Raw genomic sequence first — 17182 nt, 5'->3', positions numbered from 1 at the left:
CATTTCACATTAACTTGACCTATCCACAATGCCTAGTGACCTCCCATGAACATCAAGAGGCTGAACTGCATTCTGGGAAGGCTATAAAAAGGCTGGGAGCAGCCATCTTAGGTCTCTTGGGAACGCATGGCCAGCCTGAGAGGATCTGTGTGGAGGTCTCCAGCGAAGTGCGGCCTACACCCACTGCGGAGCGATCCGATCAGCGACCCTGCAGCACATCAGTGAGCTGGACTGACGGTGAGGCAGAACTGAAGAGGATCCGGTGAAGCCTGTCGGAGCCATCTGAGAGTCCCAGAGAATCTTGCTGAGTGGAGTGGAGCAGCGTAGCAGTGTCGGCCGGCCGGAAACAGGACCCTGTCCCCCGGAGCAGAACTGTTCTACATGAAAGACCTGGTTGGGTGAGAGGGCTGCTGCCCAAGGTTTCATTGACGCACTTTTACACATTTGCACTTATAACATAGTGCTGCTGGGACCTGTAGTCCCACAGAGGAAATCCAAAGTACTAAGACTGACTTCAATATAGGCCTCAAGCCTGTACTTCATTATAATTCTGACACTGTGTTACTTGTACCAGAGACAGTTGTAGTGCTGCCTCACCACAACACTAGTTCAACATTCAGTTTTCCTTAACCCAGGAGTTGTTAACCACATGGATTACAATTTAATTTACACATAGCTAGCAGAAGACAGAAGAAAAGAAGGACTGCCTCTTTAAACGCAAGGCCTTGTATTTTATTGCTCTTCAGAGTTATTGTAATATAAAGCAGTGGGAGCTCCCTAGGGATTGTGCTATGCTTTGTTAAAATAGCATTTGTCTCTTCTACAGATAAAAGCGTGCTGAGAGTGGGACAGTGCACATAGTGAAGTCAGTTTCACTCTGCCGTTGTTCCTATTTCATAGACGTATTTCTAAGAGGTTAATTTAAACAACTTCCATTTGTGTAGTACTTTTGTGAATTAAATCTGTTGGCTGTCACACTACATTGGTCTGACAGTACAACTGCTGTAATCATTACTTTCAAGCAGATACAGTAAAATATTATTCTTGTTTAAGTATTACTGTGTGGAGTGTTGTTTCCTTTGAATTGCTGACCAGGTGGAAGTTGGAGGTTAAAGGTAAAGACAAAAGGTATATTATATTATATATTGTGAAATTGTCTTTAAGTTTTTACCGCACACTAACACTACACCACAGCTGTGTCAAGGAGACTGAGCCAAATTAAGGGGGCGTGATAGCAGAGTACAGGCCAAAATTAATAATCAGCAGCTCCTTAGGGGGTCAGTGCTACATGTACAATTAGATAAGCAAAACAACCCCTGAAGTTTACTAAAAACAGTACACCAGGAATGGCCTACAGTAAGGTATAGGCTTGGCTGGACTACAATGCAGTGGATATATATTTTATGAACTGCAGCTCAGTGAGTCGCCTGCCTGGTTGAAAGTGTCTTTGAACACACACTCAGGCAATGGCCTAGTCAGGTATAGGCTTGGCTAGACTATATATATACAAGCCTGTATATCTATTTATTAAATGAACTGCAGCTCAGTGAGTCACCTGCCTGGCTGAAAGTGTCTTTGAACACGCACTCAGGCAATGACTTAGTCAGGTATAGGCTTGGCTAGACATATATATATACAAGCCTGTATATATATTTATTAAATGAACTGCAGCTCAGTGAGTTACCTGACTGGCTGAAAGTGTCTTTGAACACGCACTCAGGCAATGGCCTAGTCAGGTATAGGCTTGGCTAGACTATATATATATATACAAGCCTGTATATCTATATATATTGAATGAACTGCAGCTCAGTGAGTCACCTGCCTGGCTGAAAGTGTCTTTGAACACGCACTCAGGCAATGGCCTAGTCAGGTATAGGCTTGTCTAGACTATATATATATATATATATATATATATATATATATATATGTGTATGTATATATATATATGTATATATATATATATATATATATATATATACACATGTATATGTATATATATATATATATATATATATATATATATATACACACACAAGCTTGTATATATATTTATTAAATGAACTGCAGCTCAGTGAGTCACCTGCCTGGCTGAAAGTGTCTTTGAACACGCACTCAAGGAATGGCCTACAGTTAGGTATAGTCTTGGCTGGAATACAATGCAGTGGATATATATTTATTAAATGAACTGCAGCTCAGTGAGTCACCTGCCTGGCTGAAAGTGTCTTTGAACACGCACTCAAGGAATGGCCTACAGTTAGGTATAGTCTTGGCTGGAATACAATGCAGTGGATATATGTTTTATGAACTGCAGCTCAGTGAGTCACCTGCCTGGCTGAAAGTGTCTTTGAACACGCATTCAGGCAATGGCCTACAGTCAGGTGTAGGCTTGGCTAGACCAGTGTTTCTCAACTCCAGTCCTCAAGGCGCCCCAACAGGTCATGTTTTCAGGATTTCCCTCAGACCAAACAGCTGTGGTAATTACTAAGGCAGTGAAACTGATCAAATCACCTGTGCAAAATAATGGCAAGCCTGAAAACATGACCTGTTGGGGCGCCTTGAGGACTGGAGTTGAGAAACACTGGGCTAGACTATATATATACAAGCCTGTATATATATATATATATATATATATATTAAATGCACTGCAGCTCAGTGAGTCACCTGCCTGGCTGAAGTATATTAGAAACAATGCACCAGGAATGGTCTGCAGTGAGATGAAGCTAAACTGTATACAGTGTATATATATATATATATATATATATATATATATATACAAAGCCGGGATGTATATATATACTAAATACACTGCAGCTAACTGTCTCGCCCGCCTGCCCATAAAGTCCGCTCGTGTGTACGTGGCATCAGTCTTCACAAGGTTGTCACACACTGTTGCTGGCATGTTGGCCCATTCCTCCATGCTGATCTCCTCTAGAGCAGTGATGTTTTGGGGCTATCGCTGGGAAACACGGACTTTCAACTCCCTCCAAAGGGGTTGAGATCTGGAGACTGGCTAGGCCACTCCAGGACTTTGAAACGCTTCTTACAAAGCCACTCCTTCGTTGCCCAGGCGGTGTGTTTGGGATCATTGTCATGCTGAAAGACCCAGCCACGTTTCATCTTCAATGCGCTTGCTGATGGGAGGAGGTTTGCACTCAAAATCTCACGATACATGGCCCCATTCATTCTTTCATGTACACGGATCAGTCATCCTGTTCCCTTTGCAGAGAAATAGCCCCAAAGTATGATGTTGCCACCCCCATGCTTCACAGTAGGTATGGTGTTCTTTGGTTGCAACTCAGCATTCTCTCTCCTCCAAACACGATGAGTTGTGTTTCTACCTAACAGTTCTACTTTGGTTTCATCTGACCATATGACATTCTCCCAATGTTCTTCTGGATCATCCAAATGCTCTCTAGCAAACCTCAGATGTGCCCGGACATGTACTGGCTTAAGCAGGGAGACACGTCTGGCACTGCAGGATCTGAGTCCCTGGTGGCGTAGTGTGTTACTGATGGTAGCCTTTGTTACGTTGTTCCCAGCTCTCTGCAGGTCATTCACTAGGTCCCCCCGTGTGATTCTGGGATTTTTGCTCACCGTTCTTGCGATCATTTTGACCCCACGGGGTGAGATGTTGCATGGAGCCCCAGATCGAGTGAGATTATCAGTGGTCTTGTATGTCTTCCATTTTCTAATTATTGCTCCCACAGTTGATTCTTCACACCAAGCTGCTTGCCTATTGCAGATTCAGTCTTCCCAGCCTGGTGCAGGTCTACAATTTTGTTTCTGGTGTCCTTCGACAGCTCTTTGGTCTTCACCATAGTGGAGTTTGGAGTGTGACTGTTTGAGTTTGTTTCTTTTATACTGATAACAAGTTCAAACAGGTACCATTAATACAGGTAATGAGTGGAGGACAGAGGAGCTTCTTAACCTCCCTGGCGGTATTCCTGAGTGTGGCTCGGGGTTAAATTTCAGCACCATTAGTGGTAACCACGAGCCACAGGATTACATCTCAGGATCCTGGTGCAGGTTACTTACCTTGTCCCCAGGATCCTGCGATGTCCCCCGCTGTGTCTGCGGGCTCTGTCCTCTTCCCGAAGCCTCTCTGTGCCAGGCTCTGCTCGCTACGCATAGGGGCGGAGCCTGGCCGGAAATTTAAATTTTTTAAAAAATCATAACACATACAGTACTGTAATCTTACAGATTACAATACTGTATGAAATCATTTCACATCCCTTTTGTCCCCAATGCTTTGGGCCCATGCCCTGCATGCAGTTTTATATGATATATACAGTACTGTTCTTTCTGCCTGGAAACTTGAGATTGTCCATAGCAACCAAAAAGTGTCCCTTTACGTCAAAAGTGGCTTTAGACCAGCTAGAAAACAGCGATAGTAAATTAGAACACTTGCAGAATTGAGCGATAGTGAATCGTGGAGAAATTTATTTTACTATTATTATTATATTATTTTTTTTTTTTTAATTATTTATATTTATTTATTATATTATAATTTATGATTTTGTGTTTCATCATACCCGGGATATCTACTAGACTCTTGGTGGACAGATCTAAGTGTGTTATTGCTAAGAATTACAGGCCTACAACATAAAAAGCCAAATTTCTATGCAAAATAATTGTATCACTTTGAGACGCAAAAATCTGAAATAATCATACCGCCAGGGAGGTTAAAGAAGAAGATACAGGTCTGTGAGAGCCAGAAACCTTGCTTGTTTGTAGGTGACCAAATACTTATTTTCCACCATAATTTGCAAATAAATTCTTTCAAAAATCATACAATGTGATTGGATTTGTTTCCACATTTTGTCTCTCATAGTTGAGGTATACCTATGATGACAATTACAGGCCTCTCTCCTCTTTTTAAGTGGGAGAACTTGCACAATTGGTGGCTGACTAAATACTTTTTTGCCCCACTGTATCACTAAATTCATACAAAACTTTATTTGTAATCATAAATAACTGGTAGAATTATATTATAAAAATGCATACAACAGATGAATCAAAAGCAAACAGCTCAATATCAATATTCAGTCCAGCCGGAACAATTGTAAAATGCATTTTGATTCCCATCTGGACGTCTTTTTGATAAAATTGCCCCCCCTCCCCCACCCCGGGTTCACCATCTCATCCCCCCAAAATCCAGCCCCTTTCAGTATCTCTGGAGGGGGCGCTGATCATTCCTGTGTAAAATCTTACAGAAATCTTCCCTAATCCCAACCTTTAATTATCATTTCATTCCCCCCACATACAATGTCTGGAACCGACATTTACTGACATCAATAACTCCCCTCGTGGTACAGACTAAGGATGAGCTCCGGCGTGTTCACACAGCCCATGTGCAGAAGTCGGCACTGCACTGCGCTAATCACAGGCAGTAAGACATTGTCCCGATGCGCCGCTGCAGAGATCAGGAAATGTCTCACTGTCTGTGATTAGCACAGCGCAGTGCCGACTTCCTGGCGGGCTCTGCACGTGGGCTGTGGTAACACGCCGGAGCTCATCCTTAGTACAGACCATAAATTCCCTCATTGTAATATACGGGGTTATTCTACATTTCCACACTATATATGTGTGTATCATCATCTGCTGGAGATAAAAGACATCACAGTGACTATGGAGGAAGAGGACGGACATGACGGGGGGTTACTGGGTGTAAATAGAAAATAAGATTTTATTACCTCCTCTGCTGCTTCTTTATTCAAGTAACGTCTCCTATTTCCTATCGCATGGAACTTTCTGTATGCACCTTACATCACTTCCTGTATGTACCTGACATCACTTCCTGTCTGTATTCCATAGAAACGTCCTTTCTGGATATGAGTGAGATCACCACCTTTTGGAGTTTAGAGGAACTGTAGCCCCAAGAAATGTCTCATAGTAACCATTAGACATGTGCGATTAGTTTCGTATGAATTTCCGTAAATTCGTACATTTGGGAGGATCCGAAATACGAATTGCTATGCTTCCGAATTTTGTACGAAATACGAAATTTTGTTTACGATTTTCAGATCCAAATTCCGTTACAACGGAAACATGACTGGTGTTTTGTTGACCAATCAGAGTTTTTCTTCTGCTGCTGAGTGAGGGTTGGGAAAATTACCTTTTTTAATATGAGAGTGGGAGACTGGTACTGGTAGTCGATGGGAGATTCAGAATCGGACAAAATAAGAATGTTCGTTAATTACAATTATTCGTTATGATGAAGTTAAAAACCCAGGAAGTCAGCACAGCACAGGGATGGTGGGAGACCCTCATAATGAGCACAGCACAGGGATGGTGGGAGACCCTCATAATGAGCACAGCACAGGGATGGTGGGAGCCCCTCATAATGAGCACAGCACAGGGATGGTGGTAGACCCTCATAATGAGCACAGCACAGGGATGGTGGGAGACCCTCATAATGAGCACAGCATAGGGATGGTGGAAGCCCCTCATTATGAGTACAGCAGGGGTACAGCCCCAGGAGGAAGTCAGCACAGCACAGGGAAGGAAGATCCTCCTGGGGCTGTACCCCTGCTGTGCTCATTATGAGGGGCTCCCATCATCCCTGTGCTGTGCTAATTATGAGGGGCTCCCACCATCCCTGTGCTGTGCTGACTTCCTGGGTTTGTACCCCTGCTGTGCTCATTATGAGGGGCTCCCACCATCCCTGTGCTGTGCTGACTTCTCCGAGAAAGTCAGCACAGCAAAGGGATGGTGGGAGCCCCTCTTCTCTGTTATCTGTCTAAGACAAACCTTAATAGATGACAGCACAAATGAGGATGAGGGGGACCGGAGCTACATGACTGAGAGGATACTAAACATCAACCTGGAGATCATCTACCTGCTAACCGGAGAGGTGAGGAGGATTCTGGGAGGTCACATGAAATCACTCTTATCTCTATTAATAAAACACAGACCTGACCAGAGAGATGAGGAGGATTCTGGGAGGTCAAATGACAACATGATATTCCTATTGGTTCCTCAATACAGAGATTTCCTCTTGTGAAGTCAGGTGATCATATGACCATCACAGTGCCTCCATGTGACTCCCTAAAACCTGAGAGACACAACATGCAGAAGATTCTAGAAGTCACCAAGAAGATGATGGAGCTGCTGACAGGAGAGGTGAGCGGTGCCGGGAATTCTGGGACATTATCCAGTAACAGACAAGGGATGTGTCTGGATGGTGACTGTATCATTGTGTGTGTCAGGTTCCTATAAGGTGTCAGGATGTCACTGTCTATTTCTCCATGGAGGAGTGGGAGTATTTAGAAGGACACAAGGATCTCTACAAGGACGTCATGATAGACAATCAGCCGCTCCTCACATCACCGGGTAAGAGGAGACTTTATTGTAAAGGAGAGAGAGCAGTACGGAGGGTCCACCTAGATCCCCCATCATCTGATAAACACATAGAAACAATGTATTCAGTCAGTGTGTGTGTTTCCTACAGATGGATCCAGTAATGGGAATCCACCAGAGAGATGTCCCCATCCTCTGTGTTGCCGGGATTCCACACAGGAAGGTCACACCATCCCTCACCATCATCAGGTAGATGAGGAACAATCACTGAAAGTATCATTAGGATCTGTACATTATCTGCATTGTTACAATTGTCATTTTTATTATATATGCAGACTGGAAACCTGAGGGATTCTAAATAAGAGATAAAAGAGGAGGATGATGAGGATGGGGTGACGGGGGAGTCAGAGTATCTAAAAGAACACAAAGATCTGTACCAGGACACCATGGTGGAGTCATCCAGCTACAGGAACCCACCAGAGAGATGTCCCCATCCTCTGTATTCCGGGGATTCCAAACAGGAAGGTCACATCATCCCTCAATGTTACAAGGTTGGTGAGATGGAACATCCAGAATATGGAATTGTGGAGTCAATGTGTGTATATTTTACGTGATGTCACAATAATAAAGCTTATCTCTTATAGATGATATTTTCTCATTTTCTTGATTTAGAATGGAGATCCAATGGATATAGAATTTGTGGGTAAAGCAGAAGAAGAAGAGATGTATGTGAGGGATGATCAGCAGTCTATGGAGGAGGATGGAATAACGGGGACATTTATAGAGGAGGACACTCCTACAGAGATCAGTACAGGTGGGTCATTAACACTAAATACATTCCTCCACCCATACTGCACACTGATTGGTCCAGAGTAGGGCAGGGACTGGGTGAAATCAGCCTGTAATACCCTGGTCACTTTCCTGAGCTGTGTTTCCCATCCTGTATTCCTGTATTTTTCTCAGATAATCTTCCTTCTTTGTGCTGCAGACACAATTTATGTATCTAGACTGGATTTATGGAGATTCTGGGGTTTAGCTGGAAGCAAAATGTTCATTTCACCATAGACTTTACTAGACCTAGACACCTGGGGTATGTGCTTTGGGTCTTCTGCCCCATGTCCAGGTCTATCAAGCTCTCTAACAGAACAATTCTCCGAGGGTTATTTGCTCTGTTGTCTGCGGCTGTGCCGGGTGGAGGGATATATCTGTATAATCTCAGACCCAAGTCACTGAGTGCAGTCTCAGGAGATGGGAGGCAGCGGTGTGGGACCTCTGCAACTTGTCTCATGTAAACATTTAATATACCACTGATTACTTAATACCAATATTATGAGTCCTGACCAATACACTGTATAATTTATAATGCACATTACATAGTCTTGACCCCTGCACTATATACTCTATGTTGTATATCACATACTTCTGACTTCTGCTCTCTCCCCACTACTATATATAAACATAATAATATGTATTCTCTTTTGTTACACCCATTTCCTACCAGCTGGACGATTTATATCTGATGATTTGATTGGACCACAGACTTTTACATGTTAATAATAATGTGAAAACATCCTCAAACTTTGGAACCTTAAACAGAAAGTGATAATGAGGGAGGAGTCAATAACCCAATGATGGTGGTCTTCAAGATCAGTCCAGTCTTCATATTGGTTGTTATCCCCCCATCCTCACTCTCTGACCTCTGGTGGGGCTCAGCCCCGCTGTTATTCATGACTAAATCATGGACTAAATAAGGAAGTGCAGGACTTCTTGTGTTGGGAAGATGGTAATCAGTGATAGAGGGGGTGGGGACACTCATCCTATATTCCCCTCATCACTTTCACTCCTATAAAAGACAGTTCTCGTTGTTTCACCACTCTCTGACTTAGGTCCAGGAATAAAGAAATGAACTGGTAGGAGATCAGAGGACCCATTTACTAGTTTCCTTGAGGGGGGAATTGTAAGATCCTCAGAGATAAAGCTGCCTGATGTGGGCGGAGTCCTGGTTTAGGGGAACCAATCTGCTTATGTCTAGTAATAATCTTTTTATATCTATTTTAGTAGATGGACGGGAGATGAGGAAAACCTCAGAGGATTGTCTCACTTTGTCCCTAGACTGTAAAGTAGAAGATGAGGCCATCACACAGTATAGTCCAGGAGAAAATCCGGCTACCTCAAATGTCCATCCGGCACCACACAGTGTAGATGGACCATCGTATTCCTCTTATCCTGAGGAACCTCAGACTGTGAGGGATGGTGCCGTCCTTCCAACAGATAAGAGCTTTTCCTGTACTGAGTGCGGGAAGGGTTTCCCTTCTACATCCCATCTTAATGTGCATATAAGATCTCATACAGGAGAGAAGCCGTATTCCTGTTCTGAGTGTGGGAAATGTTTTTCAGTGAAGTCCAGTCTTTACACACATCAGAGATCTCACACGGGGGAGAAGCTGTATTGCTGTCCTGAGTGTGGGAATTGTTCCTCACTGAATTCCTGTCTTCATGTACATCAGGGATCCCACACAACCCTCGAGGTGTATTAGTGCCTTGAGTGCGGGAAATGTCTTCTATATGAATGTTGCTGGTCATCACAGCTCTCATGTGGGGAAGAAGCACACCCTGATATACACCTCAGATATACTCCATGGCTGAATCTTCATCATGTAAGAAACAGTTCATAAGGAGATTAAAGATCTCCAAAGACATGGATGAAGTGTTGTACCGTGTTGGCCATTGATAGCAGCAGAAAAATAAAAATGGAGTCATTACCTTTCATTGGAGTACATCTTGTGGTGTAAGCTTTCACAAACACTTAGCAGGTCTATTTAGGAAAAAAACATAGATTGAATGTGACACACAATTGCAAAGCCGTGACAAATATCAGACCTATTTTTTTCATACATTGATTTCCTATGATAATTGACTCCATCTAGTGACCATAATGCTGTATGATGTTCTTTTTACTGTTGAAGGTATTTTAAAAAATAACTCATTATTACCACTAGATGGCCTGAAAATATCACAGCTGGGCAAATGCTCATCACATTTGTCCAACAAATTTTCTGTGAGTAGACCACTGAGTTTCCTCTGTCAGACATGGTTCCATACTGATGACTGAGATCATAGTCATGGACTTGTTAATGTACATGAAACCCTTCCAACACCCACAGACCATAAATAAAAGGAAAAGTGAAAAATAAATATGCCAGTGAAGCAAATAACCAACCCAACAACCTAACTAGAATACACTATCCCGTACAAATGGAAGGAAGCTCACATAAGCAAGGCAGGATTGGGACTGAGAATAAAAGGGGATCAGAGATGAGTTAACAGGATGCAGGAAACCAAATACAGGTTAAAATATACAGAATACAGGATCAAGCAGGGAAGTGGCTCACAGGTAGAAGACTGAGGCATTGATGAAAGCTAAGGGAGGAATTATATACTTTCCCAGCAGCCAGCTTTAGATGGAGCCTTATTACTGAGATCTGCTGGGAGACACCCACTGGTGCCCACCAGAACCACACCCTTCACCTCTGGGAATCACATTGCACCTAGCAGGTTATCCCAGCCTTGACAGTTTCTCCCCTCCAGATGCTCCACTTGAAAATAAATGTCCCTGTGAGAGACCCTTGCACTCAAAAATGAGAAGGTCCCCGCATTATTGTGTAACGGCTGCTCCGCATCCCCGCTACCTTGTCAAGCTGGCCAGGTCTCACTCTGACGCAGCCTGTCAGTTTCTGCAGGGGGGAAATCCCTTTTTCTTCTCACTGTGGAATGAGTCAGAGACATATTCACAGGCAGGGACACCCCTCTGCTCCATCTCCTATTTCTTCACTGGCAGATGGAAGCTAGCCAATCACGGGAGGATTGCAGGAGTGGCAAGGAACTCTGGGAGATGGAGTCCTCAACACAAGCTGCTTCATTGTAATCCATAGAGGGAGAACTGCATGTCAGGGCTGGGCTCAGCCCTTCCTTCTCAGAGCTGGCTGCTCAGCTGTTGGCTAATTGCCAGCTTTTATCCGTCCACAGTTACGCAGCTGTTGATGATATCCTGCTCCTCAGTCCTGCCTACTTAAGCCTTCACCTTGGTCAACATCACAGACAACATCTCCTGCATTCCTGTTTAAAGACTTGCATTGCTGACATCCCTTCTGGATCCAGATCCTGCTTGCTGTTCCACTACATTGATCCCTGACTTCTGGCTTGGCTGACTATCCATCCCAGTTACTGAACTTTGGCTATGATTTGACTACATTTGTTCTTTTTACTTTTATTATTAAATAAGTGTGATTTAACTATACTTCTGTCTCAGTCTGATTTCATGGTTTCTGACACTACACACATCCCAGCAGCCATAGCTAGAGAGGAGGGATCTTAACCCCAGAGGCTTCCTGGGAGAGAAAAGAGTTACCATGAGGTGTGAGGAAGATCGGGCGCTAGAGAAGGGTGCTGCGGTCCTAAGTCTGTGTGATTGTTCCTGCTACAGCCCTGAGGTTGGCGGCGGACATCAAGCGCTAAAGAGAGGACCCCGGGTGCATCTCCAGGCATCCCTGTCAACGTGTGGCGTTTCCGTGAGGGAGTGGCCAGTCGGGCACCCATAGGGATCGGTACCACAGCATTCTCTTCTTGGGCCTCTGGACATAGGATTTGGTGAGAGGGCACTTGCCCAATTTTCCCTAAGCCAGAACACTGAATTAAATAAGAATGATCCTCTGCACTACTATATGATAAATGTGATGAAGTAAATTCTAATTACATTCAAGGAATTGCTGCAATACCTAGTGGATTCACAACCACACATGCATAAATAAATTGGTAAATAGTTTGGCGCTATTCCATCCTCTATACATATAAAACAATGTGATGTTAGTACAAAATAAATGAATTATGACAGTGGTGAAGTCCAATAGTGACTGGAAATCAAGTGTTCCATTATAATCAGTGTACAACCCTTCAATAAATAGTTCCAATATAGTGATCGATCCTTATAAAAGTTCCCAGAGAGTCTATGCGCTGCCACCAATACCTCAGTGCTCGCAGAACCCTCACCTCATATCCACAGAACATAAGCCTTGAATGCAAATTCAATTGAGATAAGCTGATCCCTCCTCCTAGAATCTCCTCCGCAAATCCTCACTCAGAAGATCCAGGCTCACATGTGGGGGTGAAGTAAACATACAAGCCTCCAATAGTGTGATAATGTTCCAAAACCATTTAATTTAAAAAGATAAAATCTGCTGACATCTAAGCACAATAAAAAGCGCTCAAATCAATAGAAACATTGGGGTTTCCGCCTCCCACATCACTTCTGGTCCACTGCGTCCCACGGCCACGCCCTACACATTATGTCACGTCACGTGACTTCTTCAGGGAAACCGGATTGGCTGTGGACTCAATCTATTTATGTGCTATAAACTATAACTGTCTCGGACGCCATTTTGTTGAAGATAATGAGAATAATAAATTTCCCTGTGGCTAATGCAGTGATTTTAAATGATAGAGGCTCAAATAAACGGTTTAAATGGTCATTTTGCTGAAGATCATAACATAGCGGCCATTTTCCTATGGCCTATTTGATGACTTACATGAATAAAAGTAGCATTAATAATTAACCACTTGACAACTGGGCACTTAAACCCCCTTCCTAACCAGACCAATTTTCAGCTTTCGGTGCTCTCATATTTTGAATGACAATTACTCAGTCATGCTACACTGTACCCATATGAAATTTTTGTCCTTTTTTTCATACAAATAGAGCTTTCTTTTGGTGGTATTTAATCACCGTTGGGTTTTTTATTTTTTGCGCTGTAAAAGAAAAAAAGACTGAAAATTCGGTTAAAAAAATGAAATTTTCTTTGTTTCTGTTATAAAATTTAGCAAATTAGTAATTTTTCTTCGTAAATTTTGGCCACAATCTATACTGCTACATATCTTTGGTAAAAATAACCCAAATCGGTGTATATTATTTGGTCTTTGTGAAAGTTATAGAGTTCACAAGCTATGGTGCCAATATCTGAAAATTGATCACACCTGAATTACTGACGGCCTATCTAATTTCTTGAGACCCTAACATGCCAGAAAAGTACAAATACCCCCCAAATGACCCCTTTTTGGAAAGAAGACATTCCAAGGTATTTAGAAAGATGCATGGTGAGTTTTTTGAAGTTGTCATTTTTTCCTCACAATTCTTTGAAAAATCAAGATTTTTTTTTCCACAAAAATGTCATATTAGCAGGTTATTTCTCACACACCGCATATGCATACCACAAATTACACCCCAAAACACATTCTGCTATTACTCCCGAGTACGGCGATACCACATGTGTGAGACTTTTACACAGCGTGGCCACATACAGAGGCCCAACATGCAGGGAGCACCTTCAGGCGTTCTGGAGCACCCAGGCCAATTCTGACATTTCTCTCCTACATGTAAAAATCATAATTTATTTGCTAGAAAATTACATAGAACCCCAAAACATTATATATGTTTTTTTAGCAAAGACCCTAGAGAATACAATGGCAGTTGTTGCAACTTTTTATGTCGCACGGTATTTGCGCAGCAATTTTTTGAACGCTTTTTTTTTGGGAAAAAAAACAGTTTTGTGCTTTTAAAAAAACAAAACAGTAAAGTTAGCCCAATGTTTTTGCATAATGTGAAAGATGAAGTTACACCGAGTAAATAGATACCTAACATGTCACCCTTCAAAATTGCACACGCTCGTGGAATGGCGCCAAACTTCGCTACTTAAAAATCCCCATAGGCGACGCTTTAAAATTTTTTACTGGTTACATGTTTTGAGTTACAGAGGAGGTCTAGGGCCAAAATTATTGCTCTCGCTCTAACGTTCGCACCGATACCTCACATGTGTGGTTTGAACACTGTTTTCATATGTGGGCGGGACTTACGTGTGCATTTGCTTCTGCATGCGAGCACACGGACAGGGGCGCTTTAAAAAAAAAAATTTTTTCTTTTTATTGTTCATTTTACTTTATTTTAGTTTGACACTTTTTTCCAAAAAAAAATTTTTGTTGATCACTTTTATTCCTATTATTCCATATTATCAATAAGACCCCACATCTCACCTCTAGGCTGGGAAGCCTGAAATAAAAAAATAAAAAAAAATGATCCTGGCTTCGATCGTAGCTGTGAGTCGGTAGAAGCACCGGAGGGCGGCGGGAAGAGGGGGAGGTCCCCTCTCGCCTCCCATAAGAACGATCAAGCAGTGGAACAGCCGCTATGATCGTTCCTATGGTGTAGGGAATCGCCGGCTGAAAAAGCTGATATCTGAATGATGCCTGTAGCTGCTGGCATCTTTCAGATATCCCCGCACAAAGTCAAGGACGTCGTATGATGGCCGGCGGGCAGGAAGTGGTTAAAACACATTTTTTTTTTAACACAAAGTTGTCCATTTATACAATATTTCTAACACATAGCATGTACATACCAAAAATGACAATCCAAAATAGATTCTCCTACTCCTCCTGAGTACGGTGATACCACATGTGTGAGACTTCCACAGCCTGGCCACATACAGAGGCTGAGTACAGCTGAATATGGTCGAGTATGACTGAGTATGGCTGAGCATGGCTGGGTATGGCTGCGCATGGCTGGGTATAGCTGCGCATGGCTGGGTATGGCTGCGCATGGCAGGGTATGGCCGAGTATGGCTGGTTATTGCAGAGTATGACTGGGTATGACTGGGTATTGCAGGGTAGTGCAGGGTATTGCGGGGTATTGCAGAGTATTGTGGGGTATTGCAGAGTATTGCAGAGTATTGCAGAGTGTTGCAGAGTATTGCGGGGTGTTGCAGAGTATTTCGGGTGTTGTGGAGTAGTGCAGAGTATTGCAGAGTATTACGGGGTATTGCAGAGTATTGTGGGGTATTGCAGAGTATTGTGGGGTATTGCGGGGTATTGCAGAGTATTGCGGGGTATTGCAGAGTATTGTGGGGTATTGCAGAGTATTGTGGGGTATTGCGGGGTATTGCAGAGTATTGCGGGGTATTGCAGAGTATTGTGGGGTACTGCAGAGTATTGTGGGGTATTGCAGAGTATTGTGGGGTGTTGCGGAGTAGTGCAGAGTATTGTGGGGTATTGCAGAGTATTGTGGGGTGTTGCGAAGTAGTGCAGAGTATTGTGGGATATTGCAGAGTATTGCAGGGTATTATAGTATGGAGGGATGGCTGAGCATGGATAGATGGATGGCTGGATGTGACTGTATACCATCCGATCCCTCCCCCCGCTCCTCCCCCTCTGTACCGATCGGTACACAGAGGGGAGGGAGGAACCGGCGTCATTACATGACGCCGGTTTGTTTACATGTGATCGCTCCGTCATTTGACGGAGCGATTACATGGTAAACGGCCGCAATCAGCGGCCGTTCACCGTGATCCGTGATGCGCCGGGTCCAGGTCATGGAATTTCTCGGGTGCGCGCCCCGGGGGCTCGCGAGAGCAGTATTCTGGGAGGACGTCCATGGACGCCCTCCCAGGATAAGCCGACCGCGCTGTAGCCGTCTTTCGGCTATGGCCCGGTCGGCATGTGGTTAAAGCTGATTTTATGTGTCGAAATGTAACTTTATGGCAAATAACAAAAATGATATAGCAATATATTTTGAATAGCTCAGAGGCTATTCCAAATATAATATAGGGGAAATTGCAAAATATATATCCATATCCTATGTGTATGAATATGAATTTTGAATTTATATCCTAAAAATGCAAGGAGCAGACCACAAAATGAAATAAAATGGAATTGATGTAAATCGGTTCTAATATTAATCTAACTCCACAAAAATAATTTATTTATGAATAATCATATAGGATTAATTGATGATAATTTACTGAGCACACCGGAAATTAGATGTGAGGCTCACATGTTACAGTACATCAAATTAGATCAAAACATAAGTTGGTGATAGATTCACAAGAAAAACAATCCTACAAATGATGATCCATGTGGCTCTATGATATATATCTGTATTAATAATTGCTAATGAAGTAGTTAATGTCGAACTCCACGTTCAAACCTTCTGGTGTAAGAGTTCTCATTGTGTGTATCCATTTGGATTCCTTCTGACTTAAAGTCCTAATTTTGTGACTTTCTCTCCATGATTTATTGTATCTTTCTATGCCCCAAAATTGTAAATATGCTGAATTTTTATTGTGGACTAATGAAAAATGCCTAGATACATTATGCTTGGGAAATCCATTGATAGTATTCTATACATGTTCTTTGATTCTAGTTTTTAATGCTCTTTTTGTTCTCCCAACATATTGTAATTTACAAGAACATTCTAGGACATACACTACTCCCTCAGTGTGAAAACGAATGAAGTCTATAATAGGGTAAACACTTCCTATACTGGTAACCTCAAATTCAGATTTTTTTCTTTGGGAATTTCTTTGAGTGTTGACATGCATAGCAATATTTGCATGGAAAAAAAAACTTTTACCAGTGAAAAGGGTAATATTATTCTTGGGGGGGGGGGGGGGGGGTTTCAACCAAATTTTTGACAACTAAATCTCACGTTGTTGCTCGTTTGTAAATAAAAGTGGGTTTATCCAGTAGAATACTATTCAAGTGTCTGCCACCTTTTAATATATGCCAGTGTTTGCTGATCAGTTTTTCCACTTCTTTATGTTGTATATTATGCTCCAAAATGATTATTCATGAATAAATTATTTTCGAGTTAGATTAATATTAGAACCGATTTTCATCAATTCCATTTTATTTCATTTTGTGGTCTGCTCCTTGCATTTTTAGGATATAAAAATCAAGATTTATATTCATACACAGGATGCGGATTAATTTTTTGCAATTTCCCCTATATTATATTTGGAATAGTCTCTGAGCTATTAATAATTTATTATGTAAACACTGGTAC

General features: G+C 42.4%; 3 protein-coding genes across 5 annotated transcripts in view; 2 read left to right on the top strand and 1 right to left on the bottom strand.

The window, feature by feature from the left end:
* LOC141121984 (uncharacterized) overlaps positions 1–17182 on the bottom strand; it is a 583368-nt gene that overhangs the window by 61536 nt on the left and 504650 nt on the right. The gene's annotated exons all lie outside the window — the stretch shown is intronic.
* LOC141121987 (uncharacterized) overlaps positions 1–17182 on the top strand; it is a 481910-nt gene that overhangs the window by 152286 nt on the left and 312442 nt on the right. The gene's annotated exons all lie outside the window — the stretch shown is intronic.
* Positions 1–17182, top strand: part of LOC141121965 (uncharacterized) — a 208644-nt gene that overhangs the window by 82495 nt on the left and 108967 nt on the right. Inside the window, exons 1-3 of one of the 3 annotated variants that reach the window (XM_073611744.1) lie at positions 6785–6853; positions 6988–7122; positions 7209–7332. The exons of 1 other annotated variant lie outside the window; for it this stretch is intronic. In XM_073611744.1, coding sequence (XP_073467845.1) covers positions 6797–6853; positions 6988–7122; positions 7209–7332 — 316 coding nt within the window. In that variant the 5' untranslated portion in view covers positions 6785–6796. Of the gene's footprint in view, positions 1–6784; positions 6854–6987; positions 7123–7208; positions 7333–7975; positions 8114–17182 lie in introns of those variants that run through there. One more of the 3 variants, XM_073611746.1, reaches the window with a different exon arrangement.

This window comes from Aquarana catesbeiana, unplaced genomic scaffold (genome assembly GCF_042186555.1).
Source record: "Aquarana catesbeiana isolate 2022-GZ unplaced genomic scaffold, ASM4218655v1 unanchor236, whole genome shotgun sequence".
Lineage (NCBI taxonomy): Eukaryota > Metazoa > Chordata > Amphibia > Anura > Ranidae > Aquarana > Aquarana catesbeiana.
This window is presented reverse-complemented; position numbering and strand designations above follow the sequence as displayed.